We start from the raw sequence: 24,828 nt of genomic DNA, 5'->3' as shown, positions 1-24,828 counted from the left end.
TAATTCCTGAACTGTTTCCGCTTTTAGACAGTTCCTTTGCCTCAGTGTTTCCATTAAGCACCGGGGAGTCCAACAGGTAGTTCAGGAAATGACAGAACAGCTAAGTCAGAGGTCATACACCAGCAGGTGATAAACCACAGTCAATCCACGTGCTCATTTTTTTTGGCCCGAGATTTAAAAGCAAATGTGTGTTAATAGCGAGGATTTTAGAGTGGGAAGATGACAAAAAAATCGAGATTTCCAGCCTCTCTGGTGGAACACCAGGAACACCAGCTCAGTCTTCCTGCGGCGGCATCAACCCACTGTCCCCCTCTGTCCTCTGCAGCCCCACAGGGTCGCTCTCTTGTTTCACTTTATGAACCTGGTCCCTGAAAGCACTTGCATGTGTGACAAAGTTCTCCTTGAGGGAACTGAGAGCGGACTAGACTATAATTACCTCATTAGGATTCAGAAGAGTCAGTTTGCCATTAGTGAGACCACAGTTCCTGTGATTAAACCCCTTCCACCGGGATGCCCTCTAAGAGTGCCCCTCCCCCTCACCTGGTCCTGGGATGCCCTCTAAGGTGGCCCCCTCACCTGGTCCTGGGATGCCCTCTAAGGGTGGCCCCCTCACCTGGTCCTGGAATGCCCTCTAAGGGTGGCCCCCTCACCCGGTCCTGGGATCCCCTCTAAGGGTGGCCCCCTCACCTGGTCCTTGGTAGGCCTGGGGATGGCCAAAGGCAGAGTCCCAGTTGTTGGCAGCGCTTCTCTGGGCTGCGGCCCCCTCCGGCTTGGCTCCCCAGCTGTCCGAGCTTTCCCAGTTTGCAGGTTTGGAAGCATTCCAGGCTGACCAGGGGTCACTGCCACTGCTGACCTGTTGTTAGGGGTAAAAAAAGGAGAGGATTTTTGTGACTTCTAGAAAGCACTACTCAATTCGGTAGGAAGCAACTGAATAGGGGTGCTGAAAAAAAACTGATAGAAATGTAAAATAATTTAAAAAATAAAATTTTAGAAACATGTAGGCAAGCACAAAAAGCAGCATCGATCAAATTTCACTGCTAGCAATTTGCTGTGTTTGCTGAGGAACTTTACAACAGTTAACAGAGAAACTCTTTCTTCCCCTTCCCCCAAGTAACGGCTTTTCTGAACCTGCTCTCATCCTCATGTGTGTCTGACACTCCCACTGTGTAACAGAATATGTGACATACTCATAAATAACAACTATTTTCTATTTTCAAAGCTGACCTGAACACTGTGCCGTCTGTTTCCCTTTGCATGCTTTTTCCCCCCACTTAATATTATGTTTTTGAGATTATATATGCTAATAATATGCTTTATTGACCTTAATTGCTTGATAGTAATCAGTTGTATTTTTAACTGTTTTAATTTTTATTTCAAAACGTATTATGTTCCCAGTAAAAAAAAAATCAGAAGAATAAAAGGATATGATATATAAAAGCATTCCTACCGCCTTAAGATGCTAGTCATTCTTTCAGAGATGACGACTCCTAACAAAGTCCTTTGTACATACTCACACATGCCATGCAGTGAGAGTCTTTTTGCTTTAAACATGTTCTAAGTGAGCCCCAATTGCACTTTCTACTCTGCACTTCTCTCTTGTTTTTCTATAGCCTGAAACATTCTCCTAGATATTAATACGATGACCTTCTTTTACGCGACTCCTTTGTATTTGTTTCCCATCATCTAAGCAGCACGTGCTGATGCTCATTTAACTTGTTTGCAGTGTTTTGCTGCTGCTAATAACGCTGCAGTGTACATCCTTACACATCTTTCCTCACATATCCAATAGATCTATGTGGAATTCCCAAAAGAAAATTACTGGGTAATGAAAGTGTGCATTTATTAATAAAATTGATAAGATTTTGTCAAACTGCTTTAGAAAGAGATCGTATAGTCACCTTCCTACACTCCTACTACATGCCAAGGGGTGACGTCTTGCATAAAATGGGGCTATCATGCCAAGTTATTTTTAAAATATTTTCTTCCATTATTCTTTTGCATAATTTTATAGTTTATTAATGTTATAAATAAAATTTTTGAATGGGCACTGCATGCCACCCTATTTCAAGGACTACTGCAGTAAGAGGAGCCGGAGGTAACCACAGGTTTTTTTTTGTTGTTTCCTTGATTTTTAAAATAATTTATTTACTTTTAATTGAAGGATAATTGCTTTACAATATTGTGTTGGCTTCTGCCATACATCAACACGAATCAGCCATAGGTATACACATGTCCCCTCCCTCTTGAACCTCCTTCCCCACCTCTCTAGGTTGTCCCAGAGCCCCAGCTTGAGCTCTGAGTCATACAGCAAATTCCTGCTGGTGATCTATTTTACATATGGTAGTTTCCATGCTATTCTCTGCTTCTTTCCTCCCCCTCCTTCCCCCATTAAGTCCACAAATCTGTTCTCTACGTCTGTGTCTCCACTGGTGCCCTGCAAATTGGATCATCAGTACCATTTTCCTAGAGTCCATACATATGCATTAGTATACGACATCTGTTTTTCTCTGACTTATTTCACTCTGCATAATGGGCTCTAGGTTCATCCTAGATTTTTAAATTTTAAAATTTCAACCTGTATGGAATTGACTTTGGTATAAGAAATAATATAGGAATCCAGCTTAATTTTCTCCTGTAGTCATCTGTTGCCCTAACATCATTTAATGAATAATCCATTCTCTCCCCACTGACTCACCTTTACCATACACTGGACTTGGGACTATTTCTGGGACTCTTTCCTATAGTCTATTCCTCTAATTGGAGAAGGCAATGGCACCCCACTCCAGTCCTCTTGCCTGGAAAATCCTATGGACAGAGGAGCCTGGTGGGCTGCAGTCCATGGGGTCGTTAAGAGTCAGACATGACTGAGCATCTTCACTTTCACTTTTCACTTTCATGCATTGGAGAAGGAAATGGCAACCCATTCCAGTGTTCTTGCCTGGAGAATCCCCGGCACAGGGGAGCCTGGTGGGCTGCTGTCCGTGGGGTCGCACAGTCGGACACGACTGAAGCAACTTAGCAGCAGCAGCATTCCTCTAATACCAAACTACTTTGGAGCCCACTAGACAGAATGCCATATGGTAAAGTTTGTACTTTACCATAACATCTTTTATTATTTTTACAGTGAACTTCAGCATCAGTTTTCTGTTTTTAAAACTAAAACAACCTTCAGTTTTAGGATTAGTATGTCAGTGGTAAAGAATCCACCCATCAATGCAGGAGATGCAGGTTTGATCCCTGGGTCAGGAAGATCCCCTGGAGAAGGAAATGGCAACCCACTCCAGTATTCTTGCCTGGAGAATGCCATGGACAGAGGAGCCTGGTGGGCTCTAGTCTGTGGGGTTGCAAAAAAGTCGGACACAACTTAGTGACTAAACAACAATAACAACATGTCAAGTTTAAAAAACATGATTTCACTTGAACCTTAAATTTGTAGATAAATTTAGGGAAAACAAATAATGCCTTAAAAATTTTTTTTCAATGCTGAAATCTATTAATTCAAGGACATGGAATAGCAAAGTCTTCCTTCTCACATAAACAAAACAAAATGAAACAAACCTGATATTAGAGAGAGAGGAAAGGCTTGCAAGGCAGTTACCCAAATGGCCTCATATGCCTCTCTGATATTTTAGAATGCCACCGTGGTTGGGTTTTTTCTCACTCTTCACCATTTGACACCTGGGGGGATAACTGCCAGCCACCTACCAGAAGCGTCAACAACAGAGCACACGTTTTACAAGAGGAAATGTGATTGCATTCTAATATCTCTTGTACCTTCAAGAAAAAAGGTGACGTTACTAATGATTTTGCTCAACGTCAAATATTAACAGAAGAAAGACATCTGACTGTCAATCCATATGACTGTCAATTTCTCAAATACATGGCTGACAAGGCGCTCCTCTCAAGCCACTCTAGTGGATTCTGGAAAAGAAGGCTGTTGCGCTGAGAGCTGGCCAGTCACACTGCAGTTAAGAGAATCCCTTCCTCCACAGCTTTCTTGGGGGGTTGGGGAGACAGATACTCTGTGCTCTCCAGACTCTAAACCAGAAGGTTTTGTTTCCACAATAAAAACTTCAAAAGGTATGCAAATTCTGGATGGTAGCATGACAGTAAGTACAGATATTCGTCTGGCATTTCTAGAAACTGCTGAGGAAAAGGAACAGAAGAGCTGCAATCTAGAACAACAGAAAGTCCAGCCCCACCGGAGAGTAAGGCTGTTGGCAAGCCCTCAGAGAAAGGCACTGTATCAACACCGAGGAACAAATGGGACATGAAATTCACAGCAAGTATCCTAAAAAAGCTGAAACATATAACATGATACTCTGAAAAACTACTTCGTTACTAAATCGTTTATCATCAGTGGCGTTGCGACTGGGCCGTGCACAGGATCTTAGCTCTCTGCCTGGGTGATGAAATCCTTGTTGGCAAACCACTGTTTGCTTTTGTCCTGCCTCCCCAACCCCAACCCCCACTCACCCCCGGGAATATTCCTTCTATCTTGTTTCAACTTGACTTGTGCTGATAAATCTTTCAAACCTGACCAACTAGAAATCTCCCCAGGTTCTATCACTACGGCCCCTCCTCTAACAGCAGCTGAACAACCAGCTCGCGAAGCCTGCCGGGGTCTGGCTCCCCCTGAACCCGCCCTCCCTGTACTTTGGCCTCTGGCTCCTCTGCTCTCCACCCCCAATAACCCTGCTGTCCCCTGACTAAGCCTCTCCTCTGCTTTCTGCCAGCTCTCCTTCCTCTTTCTACCCAGCGAGGTCTTCATCCTCTTCTTTTCCCTCCCTTCATGGTAACAACATCCCCCTCCCCGACCAACTCAACTGCATTATTTCAAAACCTTTCACTAGACCTCACTGACCACAGGTTGGATTCTAAGCTCATCAGTCCACTGATCAAAATCCTGCCTTTTCCTTCCATGACTTCCCCATCCTCACTAGTCGCCACTGATCCTTCACTCTATGCGTCAACCTGCAGTTTCCCAGACTTCCCCACATCCTTCCCCTTGTTCACGCTCTACTTTCCATCTGTGCACCAAGCCTGCAGGAAAGCTGTGCATCTCACAAATACATGTCAAAGGGGGGCAAGGATGAGAACACTGGCCCACTGGCTGAATTTTAAATCCCCTTATGAAACTGTGCAGCAGACTCGGGTTCAATCCCTGGGTTGGAAAGATCCCTGGAGACAGGAAAGGCTACCCACTCTAGTATTCTGGCCTGGAGAATTCCATGGACTGTACAGTCCATGGGGTCACAGGACTGAGCCACTTTCACTTTACTTTATGAAACTGTAGCAATTTGACTCAAGTAAACAGCCCATAGGTTGAATGTTAAATCCCTTTATGAAACTGTTGTGATTTGACTCAAGTAAACTTCTCGTGGGTGCAGTGGTTACGAATTTAAGTTCTAGAGCTGTCTATCTGGGTTTGAATCCCAGCTTTACTGCTTACTAACTGTATGAATTTGGCCATTTGCTCCATCTCTCTTAGTTTCCATACTTACTGAATGGGTATGACAGCATTAACCTCCTCACAGGACTTTTGTAAGCATTAAATGACATAATGCATATGAAACATCTCACAGAGTATCTAGTGCATGGCACAAATTCAGCAGAGGTCGTCTTACTACATGGCTCAGTTAGAACATAAAGAAAAGCCTGATGACTGGTGATCTTTGAGTAAATCCCCACTAGTTTACACTTTATGGCAAAACATTTCTGTCTCCTTTCTCTTTCTTATATGTATCTGAAGGAAACAAATCTTTGGCTAGAATAGAAAGTATTTTAAGTGCCTATAATCACCTATTTAAATAAAAGTTTCTCTATTAATGTGATCTGGCATTGTTTTGAAAATATAATTGATGGTCTTTTCCTCTAAAGATCAAAAGCAACTCTTGATTCTTGGGGGTTTTGGCACATTTTCTGTGTGCTGAATGCTGAGATCTTGCTTTTCTTCAAAGCCTTACCCCAGATGCAATGAACTGGGCTACAGAACAAGCGGTTTAATGATCCTTTGGCCTCTGACTTCTTTGCTCTCAATTCCAAGAACCCCTTCTGTCTTTCACCTGCAGACATCTGGCAGCATGATAATGCATTTTGCTCCTCCGCTAAGGTCTCAAGGGGCCTCTCCTTTCCTTTGCTCCCAGGTCTTCCCTTTCTCTCCTTTCTACTGAGTCATCATTCTCTTCCGGGCCAGCCCCCCCGCCTTACAGCATCAAAACCATCCAGACCGTCAACTCCATGGTTAAAAATCCTTCATTAGACCTCACTGTCCATGGAATAAATTCATCAACCAAGTCTCGTTGAAAGTCTTAGCTGAAAGGTCTCCAAGGTATAAATCCCAATCACTCTTTCAGTTCCTATATGTCCCACTTTCTATCTTCCCTGGTGGCTCAGAGGTTAAAGTGTCTGCCTGCAATGTGGGAGACCTCAGTTCGATCCCTGGGTTGGGAAGCTTCTCCTGGAGAAGGAAATGGCCACCCACTCCAGTATTCTTGCCTGGAGAATCCCATGGACAGAGGAGCCTGGTGGGCTACAGTCCACGGGATCGCAAAGAGTCAGACACAACTGAGTGACTTCACTTTCTATGTTGCCATGTTCCCAAGAAGACCTTTATTTAGTTAGATACTTTACTGGAAACAACACCTCGCTTAGGGGAAAAGGATTAGTTCTAAGGGTTTCAAATTGAATTTTACCTTATTTATGGAAGGAGAAGGAGAAGGAGAAGATGAAGAAGGTGGTGATTGGCTGAGACTTTCAAGACAACCAATCTGAGCCAAAATATCCACCTTAAAATAAAAAAAGGTGCTCAGTAAATGAAGGGTGGGGGAGAAAAAAAGAGTATACCGAAGCTAAAAACAGCAAATGCGTAGCAGGGCTAAGTTCAGCAGAAAATTCCAGCATGCCACTCATGCACAAACACTACATGCAGAAACCAAAGCCCTTACTGTATAGTTGTGGGTTATTCTCCGTGCATTAATATATATTCTAAAGACTTATTGTCACAACACAGTATCACTGAAGTACTAAAAGTAATTACATGCAGCACAGAAGGAATGGAACAAATATCATGCAAGTCATACAGTCACAGAAAAAGAACTCCAGGGGAAAACAATGTCAAGCTTTAAAAAATGTCAGGATGTTGAACTAGTGCTTTCAAAGCCACCAGATGTGAGATGAGCAAAGCTTCCTGGAACCTGAAAGCCACAAAGAACCTACCCAGGACCGGCTAAGAGCACAGAACAGCCTGCGAGGCCATGAACGCTGCGAGCTCCTGAGCCCGCTGACCACCTTGATGTGCAGAGTTGACTTGAGAAGAGATAACTGATACGCTCCCCGGAGCTAGGCAGTGGCCAAGTCAGCATCGCTGAGGAGGACAACCTTGGAGCCCAACTTCCAGGCTTCGAATCCCAGCTCCACAACTATCTAGTAGGGAAGTCATGGCTATTAACATTTACATAGTGCTCGAGAACATGCTTTCCAGGTATAACTTCCTTCTGAAGAAAGTGGTGGTGTGATTTCCATTTTGTAAATGTAAGTAAATTTGGTTTTGGAAATCAACTAATAATACACAAAGAAGACAATCATGATGGAGTAACTGGGATCCACTTAAAACTAAAAGAGGCATTATATATGAAGCTGTTTTCAAATCACTGGCCAACAGGCAATCGGGGACCTGACACCTACCTAGAGAGACTTTCCAGGCCTCAGGTCAGAGACGGGGGATCCACACAAAGACCACTGGTCTCTGTGAATTGAGGAGACAGAGCTAGGTGTCTGCGGCAGAGCAGTGAGAAGGAGAGAGCGGCACAGAGGCCCCAGAGACTGGGTGAAGGGGTGGGGATGGGATCCCAGGTCTAAGGCTGCGTACTGATCAGCAGACCCATATGAGGAAGCAACCACATGAAGGGTTAAGTATCAACCTCTCGGCAGGGCGGATCTCAGAATTCAGGATTCACGGGGTGTGATATTAGGTACAGAACCGCAAAGGCTTTTGGCTTGGAGAGAGAGGCAAAAATATCCCTAGGCTGAACGTTGCTCTGGCCCCACCCTAAGAAGCTTAAACTGTTTCCTAAGTAACTTTCTTTTTAAATAAATTAAAAAAAGAAAAAAACAAAAACAAAAACCCCACTAGTCTGCAACCGCTGGCCACAAAAATAATAGGATCTGGTCTTGTTATATTTTGCTACTTAGCTGTACTTTGCTTCTTAGGTGACATCCTTGGGCCACCAGGACGTATAAGAATCAAACACTTACTTCTGACAACAGGCGTCAGTGAACGTGGGCAAGGGCCTGTTTAGAAAACCACAGCAACACTGACTTGACTCACTGGTTTCCCGGGATGTTCTTATGGATTCAGAGGAAATCAGGTCTTTTGGTTCAACTGGTTTTCCTGTTCTTCAAGACACAGTCTAGGAAGAATACTCTTCACTGCCCAGATCACGAGACTGACAGTGCTGTGAGAGAAGACGGAGAGACAGGCGACGGACGCCCGCCCTTCTCTGTGTCCACCCAAACTAGGTCAGACCTCAGCTACGAGGCCACAACTGAGGCCTGAGAATCAATGCAAAAGGTGACTTCTATTTCATTACGGTTGCTTTCTGCCGAGCTTTCTGCCAAACTAGCAAACAAGAGTACGAGCAATATACAGGAAGGTTCAACCGGCGCTGACGAGCAAGCAGAGCTCCCGCTGCCCACCTGGTTCCTCACAGAGGATGCTCAAAGTTCAGTGCAGGCCACCACGGGTCATTCAGTTTGATAAGTCTACCAGGTAAGGAGGGTCAGTAATCAGGGGGCTCACCACCTTGTGTATGATCATCCTGGGGGAAAGGTTTTGAAAGCATTCGTAGGTCCACCTTATTACAACGCAAGGAAATTCTCGTGTGAGCCTCGGTCACACACGTCTACACCTTACTGGTTACGCTGTCACGGCCGTTCACACTGCTACACCCTAATATATGGTCTCCTGCTTGGAGGGAAAGAAGGAAGGAAGGAACTTCCAGAGGAAAACTTTGTCCAGGGGCATACAACAAAAATGAACAGAAATTAACTGGGTTTGTGAAAGCCGAGGTTATGGCGTTTTGGTTTGCTTTTTGTAACTCATCTGCTTGATTGAGGCACAACGTCTTTATCTGACATTTCTCATTCATCAGATGTTTAATAACCATGTGCCAGCTGTGTCAGGAAATAGGGATAGTAAATAATGTGATTCCTTTATAAGCCAAGAATATTTCAATAAAGGTTTCTGATAAAGGTTTAATTCTCTTTCTCAAAAAGGCCCACAAAAAGTATAAACTGTCTTATGTAAAAAGCCTAATCATTTCAGCTCAAAATACAGATACGACTTGTAAAATTTCCCATTTTGTTGTTTATAGATCTTTTGCTAAAAGGACATCACTGAATTCTACAGATGAAACTCTACTGATTTAAAAAAGCCATCTAGAGAAATATAAAAACTTACACATTCTTTTAAAAATAAGGCTAGATCACAACAGCATTCTAAATCCATTTGCAGCCGGTCACAGCAGCACTACTGACTGGAAATTACCCCTCAAAGCTTAAATAGCTCACTGTTCAGTCGCTAAGTCGGGTCTGGTTCTTTCTGACCCTATGGACTGCAGCACACCAAGCTTCCCTGTCCTTCACCACAGCTTACTCAAACTCATGTCCACTGAGTCGGTGATGCCATCCAACCATCTCATCCTCTGTCATCCCCTTCTCCTCCTGCCCTCAATCTTTCCCCACATCAGGGGTCTTTTCCAATGAGTTGGCTCTTCGCATCAGGTGGCCAAAGTACTGGAGCTCCAGAATCAGTCCCTCCAATGAATATTCAGGGATGTTTCCTTTAGGACTGACTGGTTTGACTTGTTTAATATCCAAACTATTAAAAATAACTGAACCCCTACTAAGTACCACATATAGTTATAAACACTCTAGAACTTTTTTCCATTTACTCTTTGCAACAATTCTGTGAGGTCTTTACACAGAAGGAAACTGAGACACACAGAAGCTAAGACAGCCACCCTGAGTCATACAGTAAGGATGGGACCTGGGAATAAACTCCAGGCAAGGTCTGGGATCAAAGCCAAGCGTGTTCCTGCCCTTACACACCTGAAGGATTCAGGACACTCCTGTCATAACTACAGCTCACAAAGGCACTCAGGGCTTTAAAAGTAGAATGGAAAAGAGAGTATAGAAATAAACAACATTTCAGAGAAAGAGAAATGGGAAAGTCAGGAGGAGAAACTAGATTTGTGGGGGAATAATGAGCAATTCTGTTCAAGCAGAGTTTGAGATCCAGAGGAGACAGGCAGATAGAAATGCTGAACAAAAAGCTGGACATTGAGCAAACTACAGAGAAAATTCAGGATTGGGGGATATTTATAAGGGGAATCCTCTGCCCAGCTAGAGAGGGTAGAAGGAGATGGTTGGAACAAAAAAGGATAAGCAGAATGAGGTTGTTCCCTGGGGAGAGAAGAGATGAGAAAAGGAAAGTATTTCTTAAACATCTTCTGTGAGTCCAACACCACTTACACCAGTGGCCTGGTCCTCAGACAGTTCAGGAAGCAGCCTCGACTTTTGCAAGTGGAGCCAGATTGTCAATCCAGCTCTAAGGTCAAACCTTACACCAGTTTTCCCACCACATCAACCTGCGTGGAGCGGAGGAAGGATGGGATGGAAAACCAGGGAACAGAAGAACAGACATCCATGGGGAACTGGGATTCAGTGTGATAAAAAGCAAGAATTTTAACAAAAGGAGAAGTAGTTTATTCCAAGTATGTATATCTTTCTAGTATTTCAAAAGGATAGAAAAATAAACCCCTCGAAAGGGATTTATTAAAATAAGGGGTTTAGAAAAATAAAACCCCTCAAGTCAAAAGCTTACAGATAAAACATCTAGCTTTATACACCTTTCAATTAGTGTTTAAGCACCACTGCTCTTTCAGTTCAGTTCAGTCGCTCAGTCGTGTCCGACTCTTTGCGACCCCATGAATCACAGCACGCCAGGCCTCCCTGTCCATCATCAACTCCCGGAGTTCACTCAAACTCATGTCCATTGAGTCGGTGATGCCATCCAACCATTGCATCCTCTGTCGTCCCCTTCTCCTCCTGCCCTCAATCTTTCCCAGCATCAGGGTCTTTTAAAATGAGTTAGCTCTTCGCATCAGGTGGCCAAAGTATTGGAATTTCAGCTTCAACATCAGTCCTACCAATGAACACCCAGGACTGATCTCCTTTAGGATGGAATGGTTGGATCTCCTTGCAGTCCAAGGGACTCTCAAGAGTCTTCTCTAACACCACAGTTCAAAAGCATCAGTTCTTCGGTGCTCAGTTTTCTTTATAGCCCAATTCTCACATCCATACCTAACCACTGGAAAAACCATAACCTTGACTAAACGGACCTTTCATGACAAAGTAATGTCTCTGCTTTTTAATATGCTGTCTAGGTCGGTCATAACTTTCCTACCAAGGAGTAAGCAAACAAAAATGTCTCATTAATTTCTAAAAAGTAAAGATTCAGTGACTCAAGAGTTTTTTAAAAGATCTACACTGAGAACCTTTTTTTAATTATATAATTTAAACACTAACAACTGGGCGAAAACCAACATGAGGACAACTATTAACGCATGTTTTGCAATGATATCTGAGATTTATTTTCACCAGCAGGCTAATACATTCTGGAGGCACAGCTACTAACAGGAAGTGCTCCTGAATCTGTAAAATACCAGATAAATAACTAACAATGAAACCACCAATAACCACTAAAAACTATTCTTTTTTAAAGGTAGTGTAATAGCTGTCCTCATCCACCTTAAAATCTGTACTAGAAAAAGAAAAAACAAGAATCTAATTCATTTCTTTAATATCTTGCAGTAAGTTTTCTACACAGTTTGCAACTGTGGTGTGTATATATATATATGCTTGTATTTTGTGGTATGTATATATTTATTTTTTAAAATTTTATTGTGCTGAAATGTAATGTAAAAGTTCCCATTGTAACCATTTTTAAGCGCACCGTTTCATGGCATTAATTACATTGTCAATGTTGTGCAGTCATCATTACCATTTTCATCAAACTCCCCCATCCTGTGTATATATTTAAACACAAGAAAGGTAGCACTATCCGTAGGGAGATGCCTTTGTAAAGGCGCAATCATCCATGTCTGCACATCTGAAGCTACCCTCGTTCTTCTACCAGCAGCCCTGGCTTTCCTCGGGGCAGCTGTCCTGCAGTCTCCCTGGCCAGCCCCTGCTGACGACGTGGATTCCCAGCTCTGCTGTGCAACAGTGCTGCAGGGGACCCCCTTTCCTGCCCAGACACCTGTCCGGCAGCAGAAAGGGGGTCCTGCTCACAGGTGCTGGGTCAGAGAGCAGAAACACTTCACGTACTAACACAGACCCTCACACTGTCCTCCAGAAAGCTTCGCTGGTTTATCTTCACCAGCTCCACATCGGAATTGCCTACTGAACATCCCTTTCCTCACATTATGTGTTAAAACATTTTAATTCTCTGCTAATTTGATAAAAAGAATTTCAAAATGAGCATTTTGCAATATTTACTGGCTCTTTGTACTTCCTTTCCAATGAAAAAATCTGTTTACCCCCTTCACCCGTTTCTTTTCTGAGCTGTTCATCTTTTCCCTATAGATTTATGAGAGTTCTCTATTAACAGAATTACCTGGTACCTCTGGCACATTAGAAATTCTTTTCCTAGGTGAATATTACTTTTTGATTTAAATGTAGCAGCTCTATGGTTGCTATAAATTGTGTTGTATTTAGAAACATCTATATTCCAAGGTTATAAAAAAAAATGTTGCCTATATTTTTTCCAAGTATTTAAAAAAATAAACAGCTTTATCATTGTCCAAATTAAATTGTTCCAACACATTTAAAGAATAATGCATTGTATTCCTTTGACATTTACAGTCTAGTCTATGCCACAGTCAAGCGGCGAGTCTGTGTTTTACAGGTAAGGAGTTCCCTCATGTTCTAAACAAGAAAGAAAAAGGTCATGGTGGGTTGCGGGGCTGCTGCACAAACATTATCGACCACTACGCTAGTCACTGCACTTACCTCTGCTTGCTCAGTAAGAAGCTAGAACCAGAAGGGGCCTCAACAATCTGAAATTAGGAATTTTAAGAAAAACAAAAGGAAGTGCTATTTTACATATTAAGTTAAAAATGTGTGAACTAACTACTCTGAAATGCGGTATAGCTTCAAAAGTCAAGGAGGGTTCAGATAAATTAAAAAATAACAGGCTCAAAGTAAGTTATTTATGAACATCTGCAGGTAGAATGTAACCTTTTAGAGAGATCTGTCTAAAAATATGATTTAAAAGAAAGACGCGACAGTCAGAAAGATAGATAAGCAGCAGCTGAATGTGTGGCTTTACCCTGCCTCCGTGGGAAGAAAGCCAAATTCAAAACAAGTGGTGCTGAGAAGACTAAAAGGATACTGAATAGGAAGAGTGTGGTGTGCTGAGCTAAGGGTGGGGGGGAGGGGGGAACGGGGGGGGGGAGGGGGAACGGGGGGGGGAGGGGAAGGGGGGAGCGGGGCAGAGGAGAGGGCTGGCTCCTTCTGACGCACAGCAGGCAGATCCTTTACCAGCTGAGCCACAAGGGACGCCCTCCTCTGACACACGTGCTTCCAAACCAACTCTCCTCCGGGGGAGAAGGCAACGCCAGAATCACTAAAAAAGCCCAAGAGGCATATCCCTGGAACAAAAATAGTATTTTCTAACCAACATTCAGAAAATGAAATAATGGAAAAACCTGACAGCAACGTTCTCCAAAGCTACCAATTAACAACAGCATTTGTAAAGCATACCACAGTCTCGGCCCATTTAGATTGTCCGTATATCCCAGACCACTGAGACCATAGATGGCTGTTAAAAGTATTTTTACCCTATTTAAGTAAATTCAAATGCTCAGATTAATTAATTACAGTCATGTATTCTGTATTTTGTTACTCCTAGTTTCAGTTTGTCTTTGCTTTCAAAGGATCTGATTAGATTTAATGTCAGATTGGACTAGTAAAACCCAACCGTCATTAAGTTGATTATATTTTCTTTCAACCAACCTGGAAGAAAAAAATTATACTTATGCTGACCAGTTTATATTACATTTACGTAGTGAGAAATCTTAATATAACAAAATTTGAGATTGATTTTAAATTTATGTTTATGAGTTAAACTGCTTCAGCCGACCCTGAGCTAATGGTTGAAATAGGTCCCTGAATTAAAATATGATAAACAGCTCTATGTTTTGTTTCCTTCACTTATTTTATGATCATCTCAATATAATTCCCCGTTATTGAAATGCTGTCCTTTACTTACTAACGCGGTTTCACCGGTGTTTTTGTATAATCAGTGAATCTCACCTGGGCTGACTTTGCCCATCTGGCAACATTTGGAGACAGTTTTGGTGATTGCTGTGAAGGTGGTGTGGCAGGCCAGAGACGCTGCTGGTTATCACAACGAGGAAGCGTCAGGCCCCAAACGTTAACGGCACCCAGGCTAAGAATCCCTGGTAAAATGTCAAGTAACGTATAACTGGGCTTCCCTGGTGTCTCAGTGATAAAGAACCCGCCTGCCAATGTAGGAGACGCAGGAGATATGAATTTGATCCCTGGGTTGGGACGATCCCCTGGAGGAGGAAATGGCAACCCACTCCAGTACTCTAGCCTAGAGATTCCATGGACAGAGGAGCCTGCAGTCTATGGGATCACAAAAGGGTCAGATACAGTTTAGCGACTAAACAACAAGATTTTACTACTATTTCTTCACATTTTATCTTGAGTAAACTTTAACTGGCCAACATTCTCACGTATTATATATTAACAACATATAAGAGAATGCTCAACTATGGTGATAACTTCACCTCCAAATTTTAAATATCTGAGCCAGACAAATTTGTAATTCAGGATGTCCACAAAAGCTATTTTAAAATGTATAAAATCTGCAATTAACATTTAGTAACAGTACTTTGAAAAACTCTCTTAAAAGGTTAAGATATAAATATCCTATAAGCAGATAACTGTGAGATGATTATTAGCCTTTACACTATTTAAAGCCTTTTATGTAGTTAAAAATATCAAGAGATATCTCCTAAAGCCCATTCATTTCTAAAGAGATAGGAAGTAGTAACATTTTCAGATCCGTCTTCTCAATTTTCTTGTTGACGCTGGCTCTGGATAATCGTTTAGCAATAACTGAACCAGGCCAAAGTACTGGAGCTTCGGCTTCAGTATCAGCCCTTTGAAAAAATATTCAGGGTTGATTTCCTTTAGGATTGACTGGTTTGATTTCCTTGCTGTCCAAGCTCCAATACTTTGGCCACTTGATGTGAAGAACTGATTCATTAGAAAAGGCCTTGATATTGGGAAAGATTGAAGGCAGGAGGAGAAGGGGACGACAGAGGATGAGATGGTTGGATGACAGTACCAACTCAATGGACACGAGTTTGAGTAAGCTCCAGGAGTTGGTGATGGACAGGGAAGCCTGGCGTGCTGCAGTCCATGGGGTCACAAAGAGTCATTCAGACATGACTGAGTGACTGAACTGAACTGAGTCAGGTAGTCACCTAAATTGGTCAAATTCATTAAAATTAATATTAAAGTTTTAGTACATTTTTCTCAAATTATCCCGCTTTTCCAAGTTTTCTAGAAGCAGTACAGTAACAGTACCAACTACTGGCTCTGCGGCTGCCTTCCCGTGCGCTGCACCTGCAAGAGGAGGGGCTCACGCCGGATGTGCAAGTCATGGGCCACGGCCACAGAGTCGTGTCCTGTTCCAGCCAGAGTTCTGACACTGACCTCAGAGGACCCTTTTCCTTCCTCGCCCTCGCTTGCAAGGATATTCCCAGTTTATTGGGTCTGTGGTTCAACATGCCAGACTTTTACTAGCAACTCTCAATGAACACCCTGCCTTCTCACTAACAATCAACGCTATAAAAATAGTCTGCAGCAGGCGTAAGAGGCAAGGTCTTTGTTAGAACCCAGCAAAAGAATGCCACACACACACCTAACAGCTATTTTGTCCGTGCTTTCAGGGAATGGCAAGAGCTTGACACATCACCAGCTCTCGCATGCGTGCTTTGCTCTGTTGAGCCAGAGTATGACTTACCTGGTTGCTGCTGTTGGTGGCCGATGCATTGGCTTGGGCTGTACTTGCTGACAGGGAGTCGAGGAAGGCTTGGTCAGCCACTGAATTTCCACAAGCAAACTGATCTTTTCCATCACTTGGCAAAATCTGAACATAAGGAAGGACCACAGTTACTTACTTTCATAGACTATAGAGTTATTTCTGAGGTAGAATCCCTGATGGCAAGTAAGAACTATCAAAAGGTTTCTATTCTTAAAAGGTATGAGCTCAAGAACAACTGCCCTAACGATTCCTTTCTGCAAGTGTGCGGAATTCTTTAGAAAAACACAACTAATACCAGGATCAGCTTATCACATTTTTCTCATTCTTGTCAGTTTTTAGGATCCTAAATGCACGGTGTACAGAGGTCAAACATAACATGAGACGCGTGGGTTGGGTTCAGGGATCTGTGAATCCCCTGATAGGGTCTGGAAAGATGGGGTGCCTGCCCGTGCATATGTCGGGCTAGCCAAAGAGTTCATTCAGGTTTTTCCAGAAAAGATGTTCTAGAAAAACCCAAACAAACTTTCTGGCCAACCCAACATTTCAGCAATATCATCAGTATTCTCCAGAGCGCTCAAAATTCCCCACTGAACTCAGTCAGGAAAACAGCCAGCCTTCCCATTTTGCAGGCAGCGCCCAGCACACACCCTCCCAGGGCACGTGCTCTCTCTACTGGACGGGAACCCAAGCTCTGCTCTTGAGCTACACTCCAGTTTTACTCACAGGCTACCAGGCAGCCTCAGTTTCTTGCTATCACCTGGGATGAGAGAAGCAGGCTCACCATGGACCCAGGGCTCCGTTCTGCGTGACCTACGGACAGCCAGCAGGGGGCGCCGCGAGGCTGACTCAGAGAGCCTTGGTCAGCTGGGTGGGGTGTGTCCCCACAGCATCCTCGGCATTTATCACTACAGAGCTTACACCCGGCAACAGCTCACTCCAGACCCTGGGCCTTGGAGAATGGGAGAAGGAACTGACGGAGAGGCCCTAGATTGGCACAGGGAGGAGACAGTGACCTTAGAATCTGCTGCCTAAACTCTGTGAGTCCACTCTACAGTACACAGTATGGTAGGCAGCAGCTACGACAGTGTCAGCAACGGAAAAACAGAGACTTTTATTCAGAACAACTAAAAGTTGCTATCCTTGGAAGGAACTTCAGCTAAGCATTTGGAGTCACTCTTTGGCGTGTAAGTCTGTAGGTAATATTTCTTCTTGGTTCTACTTCAGTGAATTTTCTACATTTTATATAATCAGCAAGTATTATTTTTACAATGGAATTTTTTCATTAAACATAAAGTTATCTTTCATTCTTGTCCTTTAAGTTGATAATTCGTAAAAACGCATATGACAAAGACCAGGTTTAATTAATAAACAAGAATAAATTCTTACCTCAACATAGTCTGTTGGAACAAGCCCTCGTTCTCCTTTGCTGTTTCTTCCTTCCAGCCATCCTCCACCAACATCCTCAAAAAGGTTAAAAAGAAAAAAAAGAGTATAGTTGGAATTTCCTGCAGAAACTTGGCTCTGGGAATTGTTATCCATAAAAAAAGTTAATTAACATTAACCCATTAACCTTTTCATTCCCATGGGGCTAACGCTGTTAAAAATTTCAAATTCTTAAGCTTTCTCTTTATGCCAGAAAAGGATATAATTTAAAAATGAGAAAAATCAAACTTCAACAATAATTGATCAGAGAGAGAGAGAAACAGAATGCCAAGATTTTGTAATTTCCTTCTGTTTGTCTGTGGTAGACTACACAAATGGTTTGCAGCTCCAACTGTCAAGAGACAGAATGCACCCTCATTTCCAGAACCCGCGCTATCCTTTGTGACCTCTTCAGGCAACAGACTGAGGTGGAGATAACACGGGGTGAATACAGAGCCGGCCTCGAGAAGCTCTGCACACTTCAGCTTTTTCCCCAAAAGAGCTGGATATTTGGGTTGCCAGATGATGAGAGAGACAAGGCTCCATCTCCCTGTTGGCCGACCCAAAGCCAGCCGACCCCCAGCAGGAGAAATGCCAGACAGAGGAGGTCATGGTGGCCTGCTCTGCCCTCGTGCCCTGCTGGGCGATGCAGGCCCATGGGTGACCCCAGGTCAGGAGAACCACCTGGCTGGCTTGTGGATCCCCAAGCAACAACAATCGACTATTTGTTTAAGCCACTAAGCTTTGGGACTGCCTGTTATTTAGGAAAACTAACTGACACAATGGGGCCCACTGGAGAAGGGAGTGGCAAGCCACTTCAGTTTTCTTGCCTTGAGAACCCCATGAACAGTATGAAAAGGCAAAATGATAGGATACTGAAAGAGGAACTCCCCAGGTCAGTAGGTGCCCAATATGCTACTGGAGATCAGTGGAAAAATAACTCCAGAAAGAATGAAGGGATGGAGCCAAAGAAAAAACAACACCCAGTTGTGGATGTGACTGGTGATAGAAGCAAGGTCCAATGCTGTAAAGAGCAATATTGCATAGGAACCTGGAATGGCAGGTCCATGAATCAAGGCAAATTGGAAGTGGTCAAACAGGAGATGGCAAGAGTGAACGTTCACATTCTAGGAATCAGCGAACTAAAATGGACTGGAATGGGTGAATTTAACTCAGATGACCATTATATCTACTACTGAGGGCAGGAATCCCTCAGAAGAAATGGAGTAGCCATCATGGTCAACAAAAGAGTCTAAAATGCAGTACTTGGATGCAATCTCAAAAACGACAGAATGATCTCTGTTCGTTTCCAAGGCAAACCATTCAGTATCACAGTAATCCAAGTCTATGCCCCAACCAGCAACTCTGAAGAAGCTGAAGTTGAACGGTTCTATGAAGACCTACAAGACCTTTTAGAACTAACACCCAAAAAAGATGTCCTTTTCATTATAGGGGATTGGAATGCAAAAGTAGGAAGTCAAGAAACACCTAGAGTAACAGGCAAATTTGGCCTTGGAATGCAGAATGAAGCAGGGCAAAGACTAATAGAGTTCTGCCAAGAAAATGCACTGGTCATAGCAAACACCCTCTTCCAACAACACAAGGGAAGACTCTACACATGGACATCACCAGATGGTCAACACCGAAATCATATTGATTATATTCTTTGCAGCCAAAGATGGAGAAGCTCTATACAGTCAGCAAAAACAAGGCCAGGAGCTGACTGTGGCTCAGATCATGAACTCCTTATTGCCACATTCAGACTGAAATTGAAGAAAGTAGGGAAAACCACTAGACCATTCAGGTATGACCTAAATCAAATCCCTTATGATTATACAGTGGAAGTGAGAAATAGATTTAAAAGACTAGATCTGATAGACTGCCTGATGAACTATGGAATGAGGTTCGTGACACCGTACAGGAGACAGGGATCAAGACCATACCCATGGAAAAGAAATGCAAAAAAGCAAAATGGCTGTCTGAGAAGGCCTTATAAATAGCTGTGAAAAGAAGAGAAGCAAAAAGCAAAGGAGAAAAGGAAAGATATAAGCATCTGAATGCAGAGTTCCAAAGAATAGCAAGAAGAGATCAGAAAGCCTTCCTCAGCAATCAATGCAAAGAAATAGAGGAAAACAACAGAATGGAAAAGACTAGAGATCTCTTCAAGAAAATTAGAGATACCAAGGGAACATTTCATGCAAAGATGGGCTCGATAAAGGACAGAAATGGTATGGACATAACAGAAGCAGAAGATATTAAGAAGAGGTGGCAAGAATACACAGAAGAACTGTACAACAAAGATCTTCACGACCAAGATAATCACGATGGTGTGATCACTCACCTAGAGCCAGACATCCTGGAATGTGAAGTCAAATGGGCCTTAGAAAGCATCACTACAAACAAAGCTAGTGGAGGTGATGGAATTCCAGTGGAGCTATTTCAAATCCTAAAAGATAACGCTGTGAAAGTGCTGCACTCAATACGCCAGCAAATTTGGAAAACTCGGCAGTGGCCACAGGACTGGAAAGGTCAGTTTTCATTCCAATCCCAAAGAAAGGCAATGCCAAAGAATGCTCAAACTACCGCACAATTGCACTCATCTCACACGCTAGTAAAGTAATGCTCAAAATTCTCCAAGCTAGGCTTCAGCAATACGTGATCCGTGAACTTCCAGATGTTCAAGCTGGTTTTAGAAAAGACAGAGGAACCAGAGATCAAATTGCCATCATCCACTGGATCATTGAAAAAGCAAGAGAGTTCCAGAAAAACATCTATTTCTGCTTTATTGACTATGCCAAAGCCTATGACTGTGTGGATCACAATAAACTGTGGAAAATTCTGAAAGAGATGGGAATACCAGACCAGCTAACCTGCCTCTTGAGAAATCTGTATGCAGGTCAGGAAGCAACAGTTAGAACTGGACGTGGAACAACAGACTGGTTCCAAATAGGAAAAGGAGTACGTCAAGGCTGTATATTGTCACCCTGCTTATTTAACTTCTATGCAGAGTACATCATGAGACACGCTGGGCTGGAAGAAGCACAAGCTGGAATCAAGATTGCCAGGAGAAATATCAATAACCTCAGATATGCAGATGACACCACCCTTATGGCAGAAAGTGAAGAGGAACTCAAAAGCCTCTTGATGAAAGTCAAAGAGGAGAGCGAAAAAGTTGGCTTAAAGCTCAACATTCAGAAAATGAAGATCATGGCATCTGGTCCCATCATTTCATGGGAAATAGATAGGGAAACAGTGGAAACAGTGTCAGACTTTATTTTTGGGGGCTCCAAAATCAGTGCAGATGGTGACTGCAGCCACGAAATTAAAAGACGCTTACTCCTTGGAAGGAAAGTTTGACCAACCTAGATAGCATATTCAAAAGCAGAGACATTACTTTGCCAACAAAGGTCCGTCTAGTCAAGACTATGGTTTTTCCTGTGGTCATGTATGGATGTGAGAGTTGGACTATGAAGAAAGCTGAGCGCCAAAGAACTGATGCTTTTGAACTGTGGTGTTGGAGAAGACTCTTGAGAGTCCCTTGGACTGCAAGGAGATCCAACCAGTTCATTCTGAAGGAGATCAGCCCTGGGATTTCTTTGGAGGGAATGATGCTGAAGCTGAAACTCCAGTACTTTGGCCACCTCATGTGAAGAGTTGACTCATTGGAAAAGACTCTGATGCTGGGAGGGATTAGGGGCAAGAGAAGGGGATGACAGAGGATGAGATGGCTGGATGGCATCACTGACTCGATGGACATGAGTCTGAGTGAACTCCGGGAGTTGGTGATGGACAGGGAGGCCTGGCGTGCTGCAATTCATGGGGTCGCAAAGAGTCAGACGCGACTGAGCGACTGAACTGAACTGAACTGGCCCAACCTTCCCGAGTGCTCCTAGATAAATAATGTTAATAAACTAAACAGTAAGGTACTCTATGCCAGGAGTCCCAGTTTTAATGTTACCTTTGAAAAATCCTACTGCTTCCCTTTAAAATAATACGGGCTATCTTAAATTCATAAACCATACCCTAATTAGTTAACATCTACCTGAATCTAGATAATATATTCTTTTAAAAAGTCATTTTAAATGAATTTGTCATTTTCTTGACCACAACAGCAATTTAAATACTATTTTACCAAGAAATTACGAGTGCTTCTTCATTTAAAAAAAAAAAAACAGTAAATATAAGCTTTCATGTCTTCTATGATTAAAAATAGAGCCGATTTACTTATGCACACCTGGCATGCTGTATAAAACTATATATATTTTTTTCTAACCAGCAATTCTTTTTTTAACCGTCAGTACTGCACAAGCAACAGGGAAGGAATTCATGTGGGTATGAAAGATCAGCCTGTTAAAAAAATAAAATCTTAAACATAAATCCTTAAGAGACCAATTTAAACATAACAGTTCTCTTACCGGATTTGTAATTGTGATGATTTCACCTTCATTAACCGTCAGTTCATTATTTCCAGGTTCAGCAGAAAAATCATACATAACCCGAGCCTATTGGAAGTAAAGAGAAAAAGAGGAAGTTACAAATGTAAATGTAACAGTAAAAAAAAAAGAAAAAAAGAACCACCTATACCGCTCACTTTGTGAACAACATGTCATGACCGTGGTTGCGGTTGTTTTGGAACAAAGGAAGACGTTGGATCAAAATGATTCATCAGCGCTGTTTGTGAGGAAGAATGACACCAAGAGAGAGACCCCTGCTCTGCTCTGGGAGGAGGGAGGTTTCTGGTTGCCTCCCACACGGTACTTAGAGATTGGGCCATGAAGAACTCAGAATAAAGCCATTTCAGCAAGGGGAAAAGAGCACACGTGGCCTTCCTGGCAGGAGGCAAGAAGTGGAAATACAGACACTGTTCACTGTGGGCACACGGACTCTCAGGGACTGAGGGATCTCCACAGAAGTATGTACACACATGAGATGCACAGTCTTTAGATGAACCTCCTGCTATTAAAACTCTCACTGTTCTTTACCTAGGGTAAATTTTGACAGTGCAGCAACCCTGGCCAACTGAAAACACAGAGATCTGAGCTGTGTGCAAGATATAGTTATACTCTTCTACTAAAATACTTCCCACTAAGGAGAAGAAAGTGTTGGTTGCTCAATCGTGTCCAACTCTCTGCAACCCCATGGACTCCAGCCCACCTGGCTTTTCTGTTCATGGGATTCTCCAGGCAAGAATACTGGAGTGGGTAGCCACGCCCTTCTCCAGGGGATCTTCCTGATCCAGGGATCGAACCCAGGTCTCCTGCATTGCAGGTGGATGCTTTACCATCTGAGCCATATGAAGACTTACCTAGGGCTCTGGTATACTTGGGTCAGGGAACCTGAGCAGTTGTGATTTTCAAAATTTTTCTTGCCATGGAATCTGAATCTCATAGAAAATAGGCTAAAGGGAAGCTGTTCTGGTTGATGTGAGGTGCGGCTGCTCTTTCAGGCCCTTCCTCAAGCAGATGCTTGAGGCACCAACCCTGAGATGTGGGTTCCTTGGAATAACTAACTGCTATGCACGTATTCCAAGAGAGACAACCACCGCTGTAAAAAATACATATACTTTTATAATATGTTACGTGCATTTAACCCATCTCAAATTCTAAATAATTGTCTTTTCATGGACTGTCTTATAGAAGGAAGTCCATCTTACAAATTGAGACCACATGTACCTAGGAAATGTGGTTTGTTTTAAACTTATCCTGGTGCTTCCCGGTGGCTCAGCGGTAAAGAATCCACCTGCCAAAGCAGGAGAGGTGGGCTTGATCCCTGGTCAGGGAGGAGCCACATGCTGCGGAGCAACTAAGCCCGTGTGCACAAGTGCTGGGCCTGTGCTCCAGAGCCATGAGCAGCAGCTACTGGAGCCCCTGCGCCTGGAGCCCGAGCTCCATGACAAGAGAAGCCGCCACAAGGAGACTGCGCACCACAACCAAGAGTGGCCCTCGCTTTCCGTAACCACAGAAAGCCCATGCGGCAATGAAGACCAAACAATGAATATAAATAAATAAACAGAATTATATATATATATAAAAGTAATTGTCCTAAGAGGCAAAGTGACGTCTGCCTACAGGGTTCATCGACCAGGACTAGCGGGCCTACACTCCTTTAACACGCGTTTGCTCCACACCTGCTTAAGGACGCCTGAAATGCTTCTAACAGGGGCCAAGGACTCACATCCAGTGGCAAAAGATTAGGGGAAAAGACCCCAAATTCTAATTTACTTTGAAATACGTCAAAAATAATAAGATGAACTAGTGGAGGAAAGCGATAAAGCAGGTACAGTAAGTAAACTTATTTATGGAATCTTGATAGGGGGTTCATGGTGTCCAATGGAAAATGAGTTCAACTTTTCTACATGCTTGAAATTTTTCATAATAAAATGTTGGAAAGAAACGAACAGTAGTGCACGGCATCAGATCCTTTACTGTTACACACTGGGAAGGGGGACTGAGAGCCAGGCTCGTGCAAGGTGAGAATTCTGCAAGCACCACCGTTTTCCTGAGGTCACTACGGGGACAGCGACCCTGGGCTGAGGTATGTTCCTCAAGCAGCTGTAAAAGGAGATAGAATTCAGCTTGTCCCGTTGGGGACTAAAACATGTCAAACCAACCTCAATCCCTCGTGCAATGAGGGCAGATAGGAGATAAAGGCCTGAGGAGGGAGGGGGGCCTCCCCAGGCCAGGACGCACCTCCAGGACAAGAGCCAGACGAGGAACCTACTGTTTTGATCCTGCTCCTTGAGGATCCGTTAACGATTTTTTTGATCACTTAAATCCAACCAACCCTCAGATACAGAATAGCAAAAGCCTCTCGTTTACTAAACTTAACAACTTGGTGAAACAGAATGTGAAACAAGTCAAAAATAAAAAAATGGAAACTCCCCTACACATTTAAATATTACTGAACATGTACCCACGGAAAATGTCTATAAACACTGTAGGTTTATTTTAAACATTGACTTAGGACTTTTTTTTTTAAAACCTAGAGATGTTTAAGAATTATAACTGAGACTAACTTTGGGGAAGATTTAAAAAGTATATCCCCAAATGAGCATAAATGTCAACAGGAAAAAAAAAAGCCACTGAGCAGAGAAAAGCAACTCGGTTGCTCCAGGTGAGCAGGTTTAGCGCAGATTGGAAGCCCGCCCACACCCACTCCTCTCCCGTCTTAACACAGCCTCCAGGCCGCCTCACCTTCCCACTCTCCCCACCACTACAGCATCTACGCAAGCAAAGACGCTGACCTCGACCTCAACTGCCAAG

At 43.1% G+C, this 24,828-nt stretch overlaps 1 protein-coding gene across 1 annotated transcript in view; it reads right to left on the bottom strand.

Annotated features, from left to right (window-relative positions):
* The window catches only part of SNX9 (sorting nexin 9), a 90,953-nt gene that overhangs the window by 31,118 nt on the left and 35,007 nt on the right, over positions 1 to 24,828 (bottom strand). The window contains exons 2-5 of the mRNA XM_068984994.1: positions 21,982 to 22,068; positions 17,531 to 17,605; positions 16,124 to 16,249; positions 688 to 853 (exon numbers count right to left, since the gene is read on the bottom strand). Of these exons, the coding sequence (XP_068841095.1) occupies positions 688 to 853; positions 16,124 to 16,249; positions 17,531 to 17,605; positions 21,982 to 22,068 (454 nt within the window). The remainder of the gene's footprint in view (positions 1 to 687; positions 854 to 16,123; positions 16,250 to 17,530; positions 17,606 to 21,981; positions 22,069 to 24,828) is intronic.

The sequence above is a fragment of the Capricornis sumatraensis genome, chromosome 13 (genome assembly GCF_032405125.1).
Source record: "Capricornis sumatraensis isolate serow.1 chromosome 13, serow.2, whole genome shotgun sequence".
Lineage (NCBI taxonomy): Eukaryota > Metazoa > Chordata > Mammalia > Artiodactyla > Bovidae > Capricornis > Capricornis sumatraensis.
The sequence above is the reverse complement of the archived record's forward strand: the minus strand, read 5'-3'. Positions and strand labels throughout refer to the sequence as shown.